The 14,952-nt window shown below is 42.5% G+C and overlaps 2 protein-coding genes across 3 annotated transcripts; one reads left to right on the forward strand and one right to left on the reverse strand.

The window, feature by feature from the left end:
- Positions 1-447: 447 nt before the first annotated feature.
- Positions 448-12,058, forward strand: tbc1d25 (TBC1 domain family, member 25). 2 transcript variants are annotated; one of them, XM_079528001.1, is made up of 7 exons: positions 448-682; positions 1,436-1,548; positions 2,882-3,036; positions 3,138-3,334; positions 3,909-4,097; positions 4,981-5,256; positions 6,274-12,058. In XM_079528001.1, the coding sequence occupies exons 1-7, from the start codon at positions 593-595 to the stop codon at positions 7,978-7,980; spliced, it is 2,727 nt and encodes a 908-aa protein (XP_079384127.1). In that variant the 5' UTR covers positions 448-592; the 3' UTR covers positions 7,981-12,058. The 2 variants fall into 2 exon arrangements, with proteins under 2 accessions (XP_079384127.1, XP_079384128.1); XM_079528002.1 differs by having other exon boundaries at positions 3,138-3,265; positions 6,274-12,057.
- Positions 11,300-14,098, reverse strand: LOC306931930 (spastin-like; the record flags this gene model as incomplete). Its single annotated transcript, XM_079513612.1, has 2 exons — positions 11,300-11,308; positions 12,596-14,098. The coding sequence occupies 2 exons, from the start codon at positions 14,096-14,098 to the stop codon at positions 11,300-11,302; spliced, it is 1,512 nt and encodes a 503-aa protein (XP_079369738.1).
- Positions 14,099-14,952: the final 854 nt, after the last annotated feature.

Genomic DNA, 14,952 nt, shown 5'->3' on the forward strand with positions numbered 1-14,952 from the left:
TGGTTCAATGCCTTGTTCAAGGGCACTTCAGCGGTGGTAATTTTAACGTGTCGGACCGCTGATTCGAACTGGCGACCTTCCGGTATCAAGACCGCGCCGCAATCCGTTCGGCCACCGCTGCCACTACTGTCTGTCTCTCAGCTCTCTCTATAAAAAATATAAAATAAAGGCGAAAGCCGCAAAACGAGGCAGACCGTTGACTGACTCCGCCAATATAACATTCAAAGGAAAAGAGGGCGCTGTTTTTCCTTTATTTTTTGACGATGGGTTCTCAGATTGGGCCCTCGTAGATGCTGATGCTGCCAAGCCTGGCATAGACGCCGGCCCTGGCCAATCGCTGCTGCGCATGCCGTCATGTAGTCCAAATGGAGATATTGCGCGTGCGCAGATCAGCTGAACCGGGTATAAAAATTGAAGGAACACTTTTATTGTGAAGGCAGAATGAAACGCAGGAAACAAGTGTATTGAAAGGAACTCCCTCTATTCTATCTGCTGCTGGGCGAGAAGAGAGAGCTAGTACAGCAACAGAAGAGAAACATGAACTGCTACATCTCGTCCCATTGTTGATCAAAATGTCTGTAATGGTGGAAGAATGAATACAAGTGATACACAACGATCGTGTTCTCAAGCGTCTACGATGGCTGGCGAGGAGGAGAGGGGGGTGGTGCGAGTGAAAGTCAAGGTAAGAAGAAGAAGAAGAGCATTGCCTGTGTGTTACACACAGTGATGGCCGCACAGTAGTGCTGTCTGTGCTGGTGTTGGAAAGGCTGTCTAATAATAATTAAACATCATGGTGTTATTTTGACACCGGTCACGAGACGAGTTCTAAATTGATGGTAGATTCGTCTGAGTTCAATTCAAACGGATTGCAACATCTATTTGTTATTTCGGTAGGTAAACCTACATAACAGCTGTTAACATCAACCGCGACAGTGGACGTCATCATCTTCTCCGTGTGTGATGGTGATGTCTGTGCGAGACGTCTGACTGTAATGTGAACCCCTTTGGGAGATGCAGTGTTTGTTCATCTCAGTATAACGTTGAATACTTACTAAATAATTACATTCAATGTTGCTGTGAGCTCACCTTAATGATAATGTCGCCAAACCATCCAAACCTGGTCGTTGGCTCCAGAATAGATACTCTCGTTAGAAATTACTTGAGTAAAAATGTTCGTAAAGCCATTTCTTTGCCATTTGATACCATGTAATTGCAATGCTATTTGATACCTTTTAATTGCAATGTTATGAGTCAACAGCTTCAGTATTAATTAATGCAATGGGTTGTTGAAGTTATGATTTTACTTTGCCCATGTCTTGTGTTATGCACTGCCATGCATATGTGGTGACCCACACGTGTTGTAATATCTTTATAATAACTAAGTTTTTTTTGTATAGTGGAGGCTTTTTAAGGATTATTTCTCAACACTTTGCAGAAATGTGATGGGGCACTTCCTGCAGCAGAGTATCGCTCATTTGCTGTGGATCCACAAATAACGTCACTGGAGGTGCTCCAGCACATACTCATCCGAGCCTTTGACTTAAATGGGTAAGAGAGATGGATGGCTTGCCTGTGGTGCTGCTGCTGCACATGGTAATCATTAATCAGCTGATAAGTTTAATGAATCCCAAAGTAGGTTTTTACTCTATTTGTGTACCCTGTTTATTTGTTCATGTAATGTTTTAGTATACAGTTATCTCGCACACTGTCAGACACTTGCCAATTTGTTTTGCTCTTTATTAGGTCGACGTTTCGGTCCAGGACAGACAATTGTCTGACACATTGGGCGCGTTCGGAAATACCACACCGGAGCGCACTCGCCTATTGGTTTGCATTGCACAGTGGGCTCAGTGCGCTATTTCCGAACGCACCCATTGTCTGTCCTGATAAGAGACCGAAACGTCGACCTAATAAAGAGCAACATTTTTTTGGCAAGTGTCTGACAGTGTGCGGGACCTCTTCTTTTGTCTTTCAAAGATACCCTTTTCATTATGCTCTATTGCCCTATGCACCTGTCGCCAGCCTTTTGAGGTGTGCATCGGCCTTTTGCACCTATAAAGTATAGTTATCTAACATAGTAAAACCACAATACGCTCACCAGAACCAAGTTGGCTCCTGTTAATGTGGAGGGATACTGGTACAGTGGGCACCTGAGACCTCTGGGAACCTCAATGTCACTGAATTGAATATCGCAATTTTTGCAGAAATTATTAAAATGTGTGCTATAGAAAATGTGTTTTTGTTGTGTGAAATAATACATAGTAGCCTATGTGGGAAAAAAGGTTTGTTGTGTCTCAAATGAGCAACTGTAAACCCATTTAAACTATACGATTTAGTACAGTATATGGCTTAGTATAATATATTATTAGATTAGATGCATCCACATGTATTTTTTGTAAACGATCGTTTTTAGTTTAGGTAGTTAAAATTTGTATAGAAAGGCCTAACCAGGGACTGGGGTTGCAAATTAGCCAATTAGCCACTCTATGTACAACACATTGTTTTTTGTATTGTTAAATAAACGTATACAAAAAAGAAAAATGGCGGTTCTGTTACAAGGCTTTCTGAGTTTATAGATGTCGCCTTAGTGCACCCTTATATTTCAGATCTAAAGTCCATACAACCGATGGTCCCTTATGGGTCCATTTGGTTTCTGACATGGCCAGTTTTTGGGAAAAAATAGGTGCACAGAGGTATCAGGTGCCCACTGTACCACGGTGAGGGACTGGTGAAGTCGGTGTGTGTATTTCTGTGCTGCTTGCTGAGGGTTCATTGCTCAAGCTAGGCTGAGTATCGAATGCTGGATGTGAAAAGCCTGTCAGTCATAGCCTGGCTAGTAACCAGGCTTTGCAACCATTTTCCTTTATTGTTTTCTGCTTAGGAAGCAACATTTTGGGATCAGTTACTTGTCCCGTGATCCCGGCGGTGTGGAAGCATATCTTTCCCTCCTGTCTGACTGGGATTTGGACGCTGCATTTGTCAGTGCAGCGAAACCCTATCTACAGCTTAAGATGGACATCAAACCCTCAGAAGATAGTAAGAGGACACATATTGTCTTATATCCAAAGTGGAAAGGTCGCATTTAGAGTACCGGTATCTAACTTGCTGCATCTGTTGACTATTTTGTCCATTTCCAGGTCCTGTTATGGAAGACTGGGACATCATCAGCCCCAAAGAAGTGATCGGCTCGGAGCAGCTTCCTGGGGAGAAGACTAAGTCCTTGACATCTGCTGCTCTCCCCTTCACCCAGACCTTGTTGTCCCAGGTTACTGATGACCTTCCTCAGCCAGTCAGCCAACTCTTTTACCAGCCGCTCACTGCAGCCTTGAGTCAGGTCCTTTGCTCAGCTTGTCCTCTGCACTAGAGCCTGGCCGATCTATCGGTTTCATCAGGACATATCGGCTGCAGTGACGCAGCCGATATGTCCTGATTTTTTGCCACTTTCAACCTAGTGGCCCTATTTTGGGCATGTGATTATAGGTGAACATTTTGTAAAGAAGAAAAAATAGCAGATTTACCAGCTCTTTTTTGGAACATTTTTTAAGTGGTTAGTTAAGTTAGTTAAGTGGTTAGTTAAATAAAAGTTACATTTTTGTGTATTTCATATTTTACTTGTCATTGTATAATAAAAGTTAAATGTTCTTTTAAAATACAGCAAAAAAAGTAATTAATTATTTGAAATGTCAAAAAGTGATTATATATTTTTTTGTTTACTTGTAATAAAATAGAAACTTAAATTATTATTATTAATTATTTTTTTAATCTTTCAGAACATTGCTAATCGGTCGTCTAGGATTCTCTAAAATCATGATCGTTATCAAACCCAAAATTCTGGTATCGGTCAGGCTCTACTCTGCACCGCACAGTGACTCACTACACACTCATAGTCTTTTACTCTCTGTGTCTAGATGGGCCGGACCTTGTCCAAAGTCCAACAGGCCTTGAGTTGGTCTTATGGGGAGGAGATCAAGCCTTTCAAGCCACCCCTGAGCGACACTGAGTTCCACAGTTACCTTAATGGACAAGGCCAGCTGACACGACCTGAGGAATTAAGGTTACGAATCTATCATGGTGGTGTGGAGCCTTCACTACGAAAGGTAGTTGACCTGTGCTCTTTGCCTGTTCCATACCCACCCAAGTTCTACAGTGTGTGTCATATGTTTTCTTATTTGCAGCTGATTCTTTGCTAGCATGTACAGACTGGGTTATTTTTCAAGACACTATCAATAATGAATAGAAGCTCCCCCAATTACAGGCTTATATTCTTATATCACCCTAGAATATCCCTCGCTCTGACATCCCTTGGGAGTTGAGTTGTTGGAAGGGGCTGGGTGATATGAGCCCAAACCGCACCAATGCAACTACTTGCAACTGCCATTGGGGATAATGGTTTCATGCAACTGCTCACAGCCGTTTGGTTGCAAGGAGTTGCATGGTGAATCATTGGTGCGGTTTTGGCCTTAGCCTACACAGAGGAACAAATTAATTTCCAGACTCATGTCAAAATATCCACCTGAGTATAGATGAGGAAATGGCATTTGAATACAATGGACATCCCTATTTATTTTATTTATTAGCCTACATGTAGGAATACAGATGCAACAAGCAGAGCGGAGCCCAGGTAAAAAAATGCCCCTTTAAATGACAAAGTTGACAGTATTAAAAAATACATGACGATTCCATTATCTCATAAGATTTGCTTCAGACTCCTCAGACTCAGAATGTGAGATTATTATGGATCAGTTGTGGCCTGCTTTTTTCGTGTTTCTTCACAGACATTTTAAATACACATATACAACATTGTTTTCCTACAGTTTGTGTTCCGTTTATATTCCCCTAAATTTCCCCAAAATAGACTTAACTGCAATAATTCCTGAAATGATTTGTTATTTCATATCATAGAAAATGACTTCTTTACCACTGTCTTGTCTTGTCACAACATGGCAATTATGTAACCTGAATCTCATTTTGTCGCACCAGGTGGTGTGGAGGTATCTTCTCAACGTGTACCCTGACGGACTGAGCGGACAGGAGAGGATGGACTACATGAAAAGGAAGACCAGAGAGTATGACCAGCTGAAGGGGGAGTGGGCTGTTAGGGTCAGCCCCGATGACCTCGAATTCATCCGGGGGAACGTTCTGAAGGATGTCCTGAGGACGGACCGTGCACATCCATACTACGCCGGCTCGGAGGATAGCCCTCACCTCACTGCTCTCACAGACATACTCACAACGTTTGCCATCACACACCCACAGGTGTGTAAAGCAATTTAATTTGTTTTACATTATTTGTGTGTTTAACCACTTAACCACAAACATTCTAATCTACAAGCTCACAACCCATCACATCGCAACAACGTGTTGTGAGTTTTGTCCTATTTTTGAAAGATTTTCATAACGTTTGTATTTTCCTTTTTGCCTATATTGACATGCCCCAAATTAGCCCTTCACTAAATCCCTCCCCAAAAAGCGATTGTCCAATGCCAATCCAAATAGTTTAGCAACGGTTGCTATGCAGGTCAAGCTTTCTTCGCTGCTAACGTGCCTATTGGACAAGGATGGGTTGGGGAGGGACTTAGTGAAGGGCTAATTGGGGCACCAGGGTTAAAGTGGTAAGATGTTGGTTCTCTATCCATAACCCTGTCGGAGCACTCTCCATCCACTTTTGGGTTCCAGTTCTACTGAATTGCAGTTATTTCCTCTAAACTACAACAAGATTTTCTGCAGCCTCTATCTGTGCTTATGATGTCCATATGAATTCTGGGTTTATTTCCCCACGGTACAGCCGAGGGAATCAGGTGGCAGATTCAGGTCAGACTGGCAGGAAGGCAAGGCTGTACCTCTGCATGCAAACTGGGTTGCTGGGTACTGTGCCACTCGGTGGGTTGCTGGGCACTGTGCCACTCAGTGTGTGGCTGGTCAGCCAGGATCAGGTGTTCATATTGGAGTTCACATTTCAACCGACTTATTCCATGATGACTTATGATCACTGAACGTTATGGTGATTTAAAGTTTTACAACACATCAAAATATATAATCTATAACAAAATATTTGTCCCTCACGGGGTGTCTGGGTGAAGTCCCTGCCGACCACCCTGGAGAGTGGAGTTCAAATCCTCCATTGTGCCTCCGGCTTAGCTGGGCTCGCCAACAAATGCTAGTGGATCTAGGAATCATAAAAACCCATGATTTCAGCCATCAGTAAGGTTTTGTTGATGCTCGTAAAATCTAGATTTAGTCTTGCCTCTGTTGTAATCGAAATTTCTTTTTCAGATATCGTACTGTCAAGGAATGAGCGACATCGCCTCCCCAATACTTGCCGTCATGGACAACGAGGCCCACGCGTTCATTTGCTTCTGTGGCATCATGAAACGCTTGGAGGGGAACTTCCGCCCTGATGGGCAACTCATGTCCGTTAAGTTCCAGCACCTGAAGCTGCTCTTGCAGTACTCGGACCCAGAATTCTACGCCTACCTGGTTTCTCGCGGCGCTGACGACCTCTTCTTCTGCTACCGCTGGCTGCTCCTAGAGCTCAAGCGGGAGTTCGCCTTTGACGACGCTCTCAGGATGCTGGAGGTGACGTGGAGCTCTCTGCCCCCCGATCCTCCCGAGACGGAGGTGGAACTCCTGGGGCCTCCGTTGGAGACGGACGATGCAACCATGCCGTGCACGGCGAAGGACTCGATGGTGGAGGGCTGTCTCGGGGACGAAGACGAGGACGAGGAAAAAGAACGGCATCGCAGACGGCACATGCTGAGGCCTTCCAGGGAGGAACTGGATGGAGGCAGGAAGCCAAAAAACACGAGGCCAGACGGAGGAGTTGGCAGGAAAGGTGATGGAGATTGTAACGTATCCTGTGTGGTAAAGGAAAAGGCAGTCTCACTGGCCTCTCCTTTGGAGAAACAAGCTAGTTATGGGGATTTTAAATATTACAGCGCCCGAAATGAAGATAGCTTTGATATGGAGGATGCTGACCGGCCAGAGGAAGCCCTGGAGTTTGTCACCTCGCAGCCTCAGCCGGCCGCCCCAAGCCGCCAGTCCACAATGGACAGTGAGGAGGATCCCGGTGAACGAGTGCCCCTCATAAACAACGACATTATTTCCTCTCCCGAAACTGAGGAGAGAAACTCCTCTAATGGACAAAGGGTATCCCCAGCTTCCCTGTTCCCCGGAGGCTTAACCAACTGGAAGACCAGTTCGTCTCCATCCCCTACCTTTTCGGCCTCACCCTCAAGCTGGCCAGGCGATTCGCCAGAATCTCCTTCAGCAAAGTACCCATGTCCAACTGTAACCAATGGAGTAGCTGCCTCACCAGAGACAACCCCAAGAGTACTGGCCCCCTTTGGCCCTGTGCTCGGCAATATTGGAGCCAATTCTCCCACTAACCCCGCTGTAAAAACCTCTGCTGCTTCTCCGTCGACGTTCCACTCTCAGACTAGATCTTTGCTGTCGTCACCCATCTTGTCCTTTGGTAGAGGCCCTTCATTACCCTCTCTCTGCAACAAATCCCCCAACACCTCCGTCAATATGACCAACTCTACCAAGTCGGAGAGCGCCAGCATTATAAAACCGTGCTCTCTGCCTCCGCCTCAAGAGTTCGGAAAAGGGAATCCTTTCATGCTGTTCCTGTGCCTGTCCATCCTGCTGGAGCATCGAGACCACATCATCAAAAACAGTTTGGATTACAATGAGCTAGCGATGCACTTTGACCGCCTTGTCCGCCGACACAACCTCGGCCGGGTGCTTCAGCGGGCCAAGGCGTTGTTCGCGGACTACTTGCATAGTGAAGTGTGGGACTCGGAGGAAGGGGACGAGGTCAGCTCTGACTCCCCGACCACAGCGACTGCTGCTCCACTTTCCCCCTCTGGCAGACCCCTTTTCACCCCTTTATCATCCCCTCAGCCGTTGTCTCCAAATTCCACGTACAACAACCTTGCTACCACAATTCCATCCCCAGAACCCTATTCACCCTCTTCCTGATTCCTTCACATATGGCCTGATATTTGCTTTATGTACCATTTCAAGATTGGCGGCTAAGGGCACCAATGTGTCAGTTTTTTCTTATGCACACCATTTTTCTTTTTCAAAGTATTTGTTTCTAAATATATAATTATGCACATTGTTGATGAAGATGTTAATTATTCCAGTGTAATAAGAAAAATTGCCTGACGAGAATGAAACACCTGCGCAGAACCGTGAAATCAGAAAATCGGCCTTTCCTGCTCTCCAAAATATCAGAATTGGCTTGAAGAAATCCATATCAAATGACATTTGAACCCAATAAACCTACTATTACCCTTGATTTATACTTTGTTGCACACTTGGTTGCATGCCATGTCGTGCAACCAAGTATAAAGTGGCTTACTGAAGATGCCTGTCCTTTGTTGAGGGTGTCCCTTTGATGTGGCTAAAACATAGTTATATGGACTAAAACTGTTTTCTCCGGTTTATTTATGCTCCCAAGTAATGTATTTCTTATTACCATAATTATCTTGGTTATTTATTGGTTTTTCTTCCAAGCTATTGAATATACTCACTAACCTTTTGGTCTTTTTTGACTTTCAAATATTATAACTATTTACAATTTAGGCATTATCAACCGAACCGGTATGCTCATACAGGAATATTTATTTCTTTTTCTGAAGAAAGGACTATTAATCAAGGCACTTGTGGGAAATGTAAACTAAAGGACTTGTGCCACCTGAACTAAATAATAGAGACGGTCCCTCTGAGGAACTTCTACTCAAGAGGATTGTCTGACATGATAAAACTTTTACAGCCGGAAACACATGGCAACATTTAAAACACACAGATTTGAGAGCCAAATTTTTCTTGGCTTTTTCTACAGGTTTTCCCATGTAAAACACTCTGCAATATTGGACTTTTTAATACACCATCCCCACCCCCCCAGCATTTTTTATGCTTTATTTCTTAGATAGGAGAAGTGGCAGAAAACCAAGGGCAGGAGAGAAATGACTGGGGGTCGGATTTGAACTTGGGTACTTGTGGCTCATGTGAGTCTGTGCACTAACTGGCTGAGCCACCAGTCACCCCTGATAACTGGCTGAGCCACCGGTCACCCCTGATAACTGGCTGAGCCACCAGTCACCCCTGATATGAGACTTCTCTTACTGATAGTTTGGTTGTGTTTTTCTTTTTTTGCAAGTGTTCTTTTTTTGAACGAGGACAAATAATGGCTAACCATATAGTGCACTTAGCCTCTGTTGCTTTAACTTTGTTTACAAGTTATTTGTTTTGGTTAAGTCACAAAAGTGTCTGTTAAGTTTTGTTTAGTCAGTTTATAAACTCTAAACCAGTGGTGTATCTGCATAGGGGAGATCAGGAACAACATGGTAGTACAGACAGTAGGCTACAGCTCATATATTCTTATCCAGACCATGTCGTTTTAAAACATTTTTGATCTATTTTGTTAGCTACATGGTAGCTTCTCCTGACATTGGCTATGTTCACATTCAGGTCTTTGGCTGTGAATGGACATGAAAGTGGTATAAACTTGAGCTGAACTTGCATAGATCATGACTCATGTCTGTATCTATCTACCTTATCATTGATAAAGTGTTGGGAGTATTTAAAGAAGTACATTATGTACTAATCTTGTATCAATTCCATTTGACTTCAAACAGGTCGGTAGACTTGTTTGAAGTTTTCTTTTGAATCAATCAGTATTTGACCTTAAAATGCATGTCACTACCTGGTTTCAGAATTCTAAGATTTGTTGAGTCTAAGAGTCAAACTAATATGATATTCTGCTTCTTGAAATACATCCCAGGACTTTTCTATCTTTTAACAAAGTTACAGTATGAATATATTTGAAAGCAGGACTATATTGTCCAGATTATTGGTCTGTATAACATATGATGATCACCTGGGATGTTGCACACCCTAACTAACCTCAGTATTCATTAGTACAAGTATGTTATCCTTCCCTTTTTATTCAGTCAAGGATTATTACTTCCCAAAGACAGTTGTTTTGTTCCTGTCCGTTACGGTTTAATGTGCAATCCAAAGTTATTTTTTCCAAAGAAACTTAAGATGTGTATATGCTTTAAGTACTGCAGCTGCAGTATGTTGAAACAAAGTTACTGAAGCTTATGTGATTCTCTTAAGTCTTGATATTAACTTTGCAGTGCAACGGCTAGTGTAAAGTTCTACAGATCTCTGGACCAGGCACCAACATAACATTGAATTCGCGACAAACATGTGAATGTTGTTTAGACATTCTCCATCTCATCACGCTTTCTTTACTGTAAAAACTTAGTTTTAGTTATGTGCCATGAAAAAAAAAAATCAGCCTAATATGTCCAACCTTTGGCAGAAAAGTGCCTCGTCACCAGTTGTGAACAAGTAGCCTTCATTTATGTATTTTATGCACATACTCTTCAACTTACCATTATATTCTAAAGTGCTATTGTATCAAATTAGTTGGTGTATTGAACAAGTTAGCAGATCTGTTGTTATTTGGTGATTCACTGGAATGTACAGTAGCTGCTCTCAACATAAATTTCTTGCCTTTTGTTGGATTGCACATTTATTCTTTCAGTTACCATATTTTTGTTTGTCCCTATCTGTGTTAACCATTTTCAACCTTTCGTCCATATTTTAGGCATGTCATAGGCAGAATTGATTAAAAACAATGCTCAAATAGCTGATCTACAAGTTTGCGTCGCGATGAGACACGTTGTAAAGCTTGTAGAACGGCTATTTCCGCGATTCGTCATATGACATATATATAGGGCTTAAATGTTGAAATACATCTGAATACATTTGATTCAGCCTGGAATTCAGAATGCTGGAGATGGGCAGCAAAAGTGATCATGTCAGAACTCCAATTGCCACAATGCTGGACACACACAGGCCTACTGAACGTGCTTCTCTTTAAAGCAAGGACTGAATTGACTTTCATTGAGATGGCCTTGTGATTATTGTGATTATTAGTTTGTTTTGTCTCATTGTTTTGTATCATAGTATGTACTGTAATAAGTCTATTTAAAAATTTAGAATCAATTGATGAAACTTGCTGCACTAAAAGCAAGCAATATGTGCATTTGTACAAACTCAAAATGTACTTCTCTCAAATTATATGTGCACAGAAGATGCACTTTTTAAACATACACTAATGTATCATTGATTGTGTATTGTATACAAATACATTTCTGTTCCATGCAACTGGCTTGCAAAAGGAATGCTCAAAGTTCTTGATTGACCCATTTGGATCAATGTACTGTATGTACCATTTATCAACGCAAGAAACTAAATGCTCACTCTTTGTTTTCTGTCCTCAGATGTTCTGAAGAATGTAAGTTTTCAAAAGATTAATAATGTGATTCTAAGCCACAGTTAAGGAACACTCGACTCTAAAAGGAAACTTGCAAGTTTATTAATCTTCGAAATATAACAAATATTTCCTATCATAAAACATTTTACTGATAATTCCTATACCCTAGTTCCATGAGGTGAGCTGAATTATTTTATACTAGAGTTTCGGGCGGCTACACAGCCCTCACATCTAGAGTTGTCAGTCATCTGTATGGCCATATGCATATGAGCATGCTGATATGCCCATATATTGTTTGTGGCTGATGCCATGACACACTCCATATTTGGGCGTAGCTGCATTGGGAACTTATATGCTTATGGTGAGTCATGTTGACATGAGTGTCAGGTCCGCTCATCCAGAGCCATAGAGTAAGACAGAGTTACGACATTGAGGGGGCAGAAAACTGAGCGCTGTTCATGCAGCCTGGAGTTTGAAATGTATCGTTTTTAATGAGGGTGGTGCAAATATCAGCAATTTTAGGCATGTGTGCAACATGACCCTTTTAAAGTATTGTACAGTGACAACTAAAGTCTCTGTAATGTTTATGTTGTACTATTACTAAAAAACGATATAAAATAAAGGGATTTGAGATCATTAAAGCTGGGCTGTTGCCTGAGTCCAGTGCATTCTGCCAACTCACTCTTCGCATAATAATGCTTTTCGCCAATAGTCTAGACGTCTATGTAGAAGAGCCGCCATTGGACTGGCCCCATGAAGTGAACGGAGTTGTTGTAACTATCTTACTCCATGGCTCTGCGCCCATCTACCCTCTCTTCAGCCAATTTTAATATTGGATTAGTTTGGAATCTGCTATATGCAACATAAATAGTCATAACTATCAATCCCTCAGCATTCTATCCAATTATTCACAGCCGTTTCCAATACTTCTTTTTTGCCCTAAAGGTTGTGAGTTTGAGCCCTGGCCCTGGGTGATGCAGATTGCAGAATAAACATGTTCAAGTCCTACTCAGGCATTGTGCTGTGTGAGATATGTCTTCAGGGTTTATTGTACAGTACATATTTATTTAACAGGGACAATTATGCACATGAATCAACATTTCAGTTCACATCAGTGAGCCAGTTAGCAAAGAGAAAATGTTCTTCTGTAGTCCCTGAGCAGGTTGGTAAAATGGTGATCTATAATAATGACTATCAATACAAAACATAGACCTATTATCAGTACAATGCAATACAATACCATACAATACAATAAAATATAAGTGCAAAAGACAAAACAAAACAGTTCTGCTGATTAACTCTCCTTGTTTCTGAGCCACAAGCTGTGTCACCAAAGTCTTTGTTCCATCGTTCATACAAGTTAAGAGTCTGTGGATGGACAGTGGGTTTTATACGTTTCAATGAATCTTCAAAGTCTTTTAGCTCGATGTTGCGCACCTTACTAGCAGCCATGTTCTGGACTTGTGTTGGTCCCAGTTCCCTAATCGCCCCAAGTGAAGCATCTTTGGCTAATGAAGTGAGATCACTTCCTGAGTAGCCCGCAGTCACTTGTGCTAAATGGGCCATCTCTGTTTTGTTAATTGGATTCCCATGCTTTCCCAAAAGATTTCTTAGCAGCTTGAATCTTGTCTTCTCATTTGGTAAAGTCACATATACCCTCTTTGCAAAGCGCCTGAGTACTGCTTCGTCAAGCTCCTGAGGCCTGTTGGTGGCCCCCATTACCAACACTCTCTCATCTCCTCCTGACTGCACACCATCAAACTGAACCAGGAACTCTGTTTTTAATCGTCGACTGGCATCATGTTCTCCTTCACTTCTTGCACAAAGCAAGCTATCGATTTCGTCAATAAAGATGATTGAAGGCTGTAATGCCCTGGCAACGGCGAACAATGCTCGGACAAGCTTCTCACTCTCTCCCAGATATTTAGAGGTCAAACTGGAAGCACTGATGTTGAAGAATGTAGCATTTGACTCCACTGCAACCGCTTTAGCCAACATTGTCTTTCCATTTCCTGGAGGACCAAATAAGAGCAATCCACGGGCTGGACTTCTCAGGCCAATAAACAGCTCTGGTCTTAATGAAGGAAAGATGACAATTTCCTGGAGTGCTTGCTTGGCCAGTTCCTGCCCAGCAACATCTTCAAAGCGCACAGTCGTGCCACTGTCAACAATTTCATTAAGAATCAATTTGGCCAGTGTGCTGTCCACATTCTTAAAGTTTTTCATGTCCATCTTTTGGGGCTGCTTTATACCTGATTTTCCATTTTGCACTTTTTGCCCTTGCCGAGTGACCTTAACGTCATTGGATCCGGGACCGGGAGCAGATCTGAAAGTAGTGGAGGGTTTGATGGGATTGCATGGTGCACGGCCAGCGCCTACTCCAGACTGGCTTTTTAGTCCAGGCCGGGATGGAGGATCGTTTGAGACACTATGAGGATAGTTTTCTCTCTTAGATTTCACTGTAGCTTCCAAGACTGCAAGTCTTTCTTTTACCATGGTGAGTCTAGTCACCATTTTAACCTGAAGACTCTTTGTCTGATCATGCAGCTCTCTCTGTCCTGCAACCTCAACTGCAATACCTCTTTCAAGCTCTGAAATGCCTTTCTTGTACCACTGACAAGCCTCTTCCTTCACACCTGTATTATCTTCATCGATTCGTAATGCCAGAGATATGCATTTGACCGCCTTCGCATGATGGCTTATAACGTTGTCTGCAGCTTGTTGTCTGTTCCTACCTACATTTGTAGGTGGACATGGTTCTCTTGCATTGAAACACACAGTCGAGTCAGTGGGAGTTCTCATTTTTCCACAGCTGTAACGTTGAAGACGTCCATGCACGTTTGCAGTAATCCAAGGGGTGAATATAAAATAAACAAAATACACAAAGTACTGTATCAGTGTTTCAAAGTGATGTTGAATCCTCTTGAAAAACATGGTAGGGAGTAATTTTTCCATAAGAGTAAATGAAAAAGTGAATAGGTTTTATACATTTCAATTTATGTCCTTTATTTAAGGCTGACCAAAGGTGTGGTCTGACTCTGACGTCACATGGTGTCACTGTGACACTGATGTTAGACCACACAGCTCTGGTTTGTACACAAATGAAAAATGTTGCTATGCGACTGACCGAGTTTGGGCTTAAAAGGTACAGATGCGTGCAGGGGATGAAAAACTGCTAAATAAAGTTACCTTAAAGTTACTTTGTAAAGTGACACGTTTCAACCAATGAGCAAATCCGTGCAGAGCGGTACCAGCGTCATAGCGGTAGCCTACTGTAGGTCGTCAGATGTGAACTACAAAAAGTGCCCCTCGGGGCACAGGTCTCCACCAGGCCAGGTCAGGTTGTGGCCTCCTGGTGGCGCTATAATTAGGCCAATGTGAAAAGGGTGCCATTTGTTCTTACGCCTTTGATGGTGGCAAAAATGATTTGAGGCATTTTGTTCCAAAAATGTGTTTTGCCAAAAATCCACCTGGTGGTGGCGCTATAACAGGCCAATTCCTCAGCCTAGTAGGAAAGTGCGTGAAAGATTTCACATAAATTGCACGCTGCGTTCATGATTTGAGGCTTTTTGTTCAAAACGGGCCAATCCTGCAAACTTTGAAAGCCAATGTTTACCAATTAGGATGGAATATGAAATATCGGACAGATCCGTCTT

The sequence above is a fragment of the Electrona antarctica genome (assembly GCF_951216825.1).
Source record: "Electrona antarctica genome assembly, chromosome: 2".
In the NCBI taxonomy this organism is placed as follows: Eukaryota; Metazoa; Chordata; class Actinopteri; order Myctophiformes; family Myctophidae; genus Electrona; species Electrona antarctica.

Coding starts and splice junctions, on each gene's coding strand:
- tbc1d25 (XM_079528001.1), top strand. CDS start 593: ATGAATACAAGTGATACACAACGATCGTGTTCTCAAGCGTCTACGATG. Junction 3,037..3,137: donor CATCAAACCCTCAGAAGATA/GTAAGAGGACAC, acceptor GTCCATTTCCAG/GTCCTGTTATGGAAGACTGG. Junction 3,335..3,908: donor TCACTGCAGCCTTGAGTCAG/GTCCTTTGCTCA, acceptor CTCTGTGTCTAG/ATGGGCCGGACCTTGTCCAA.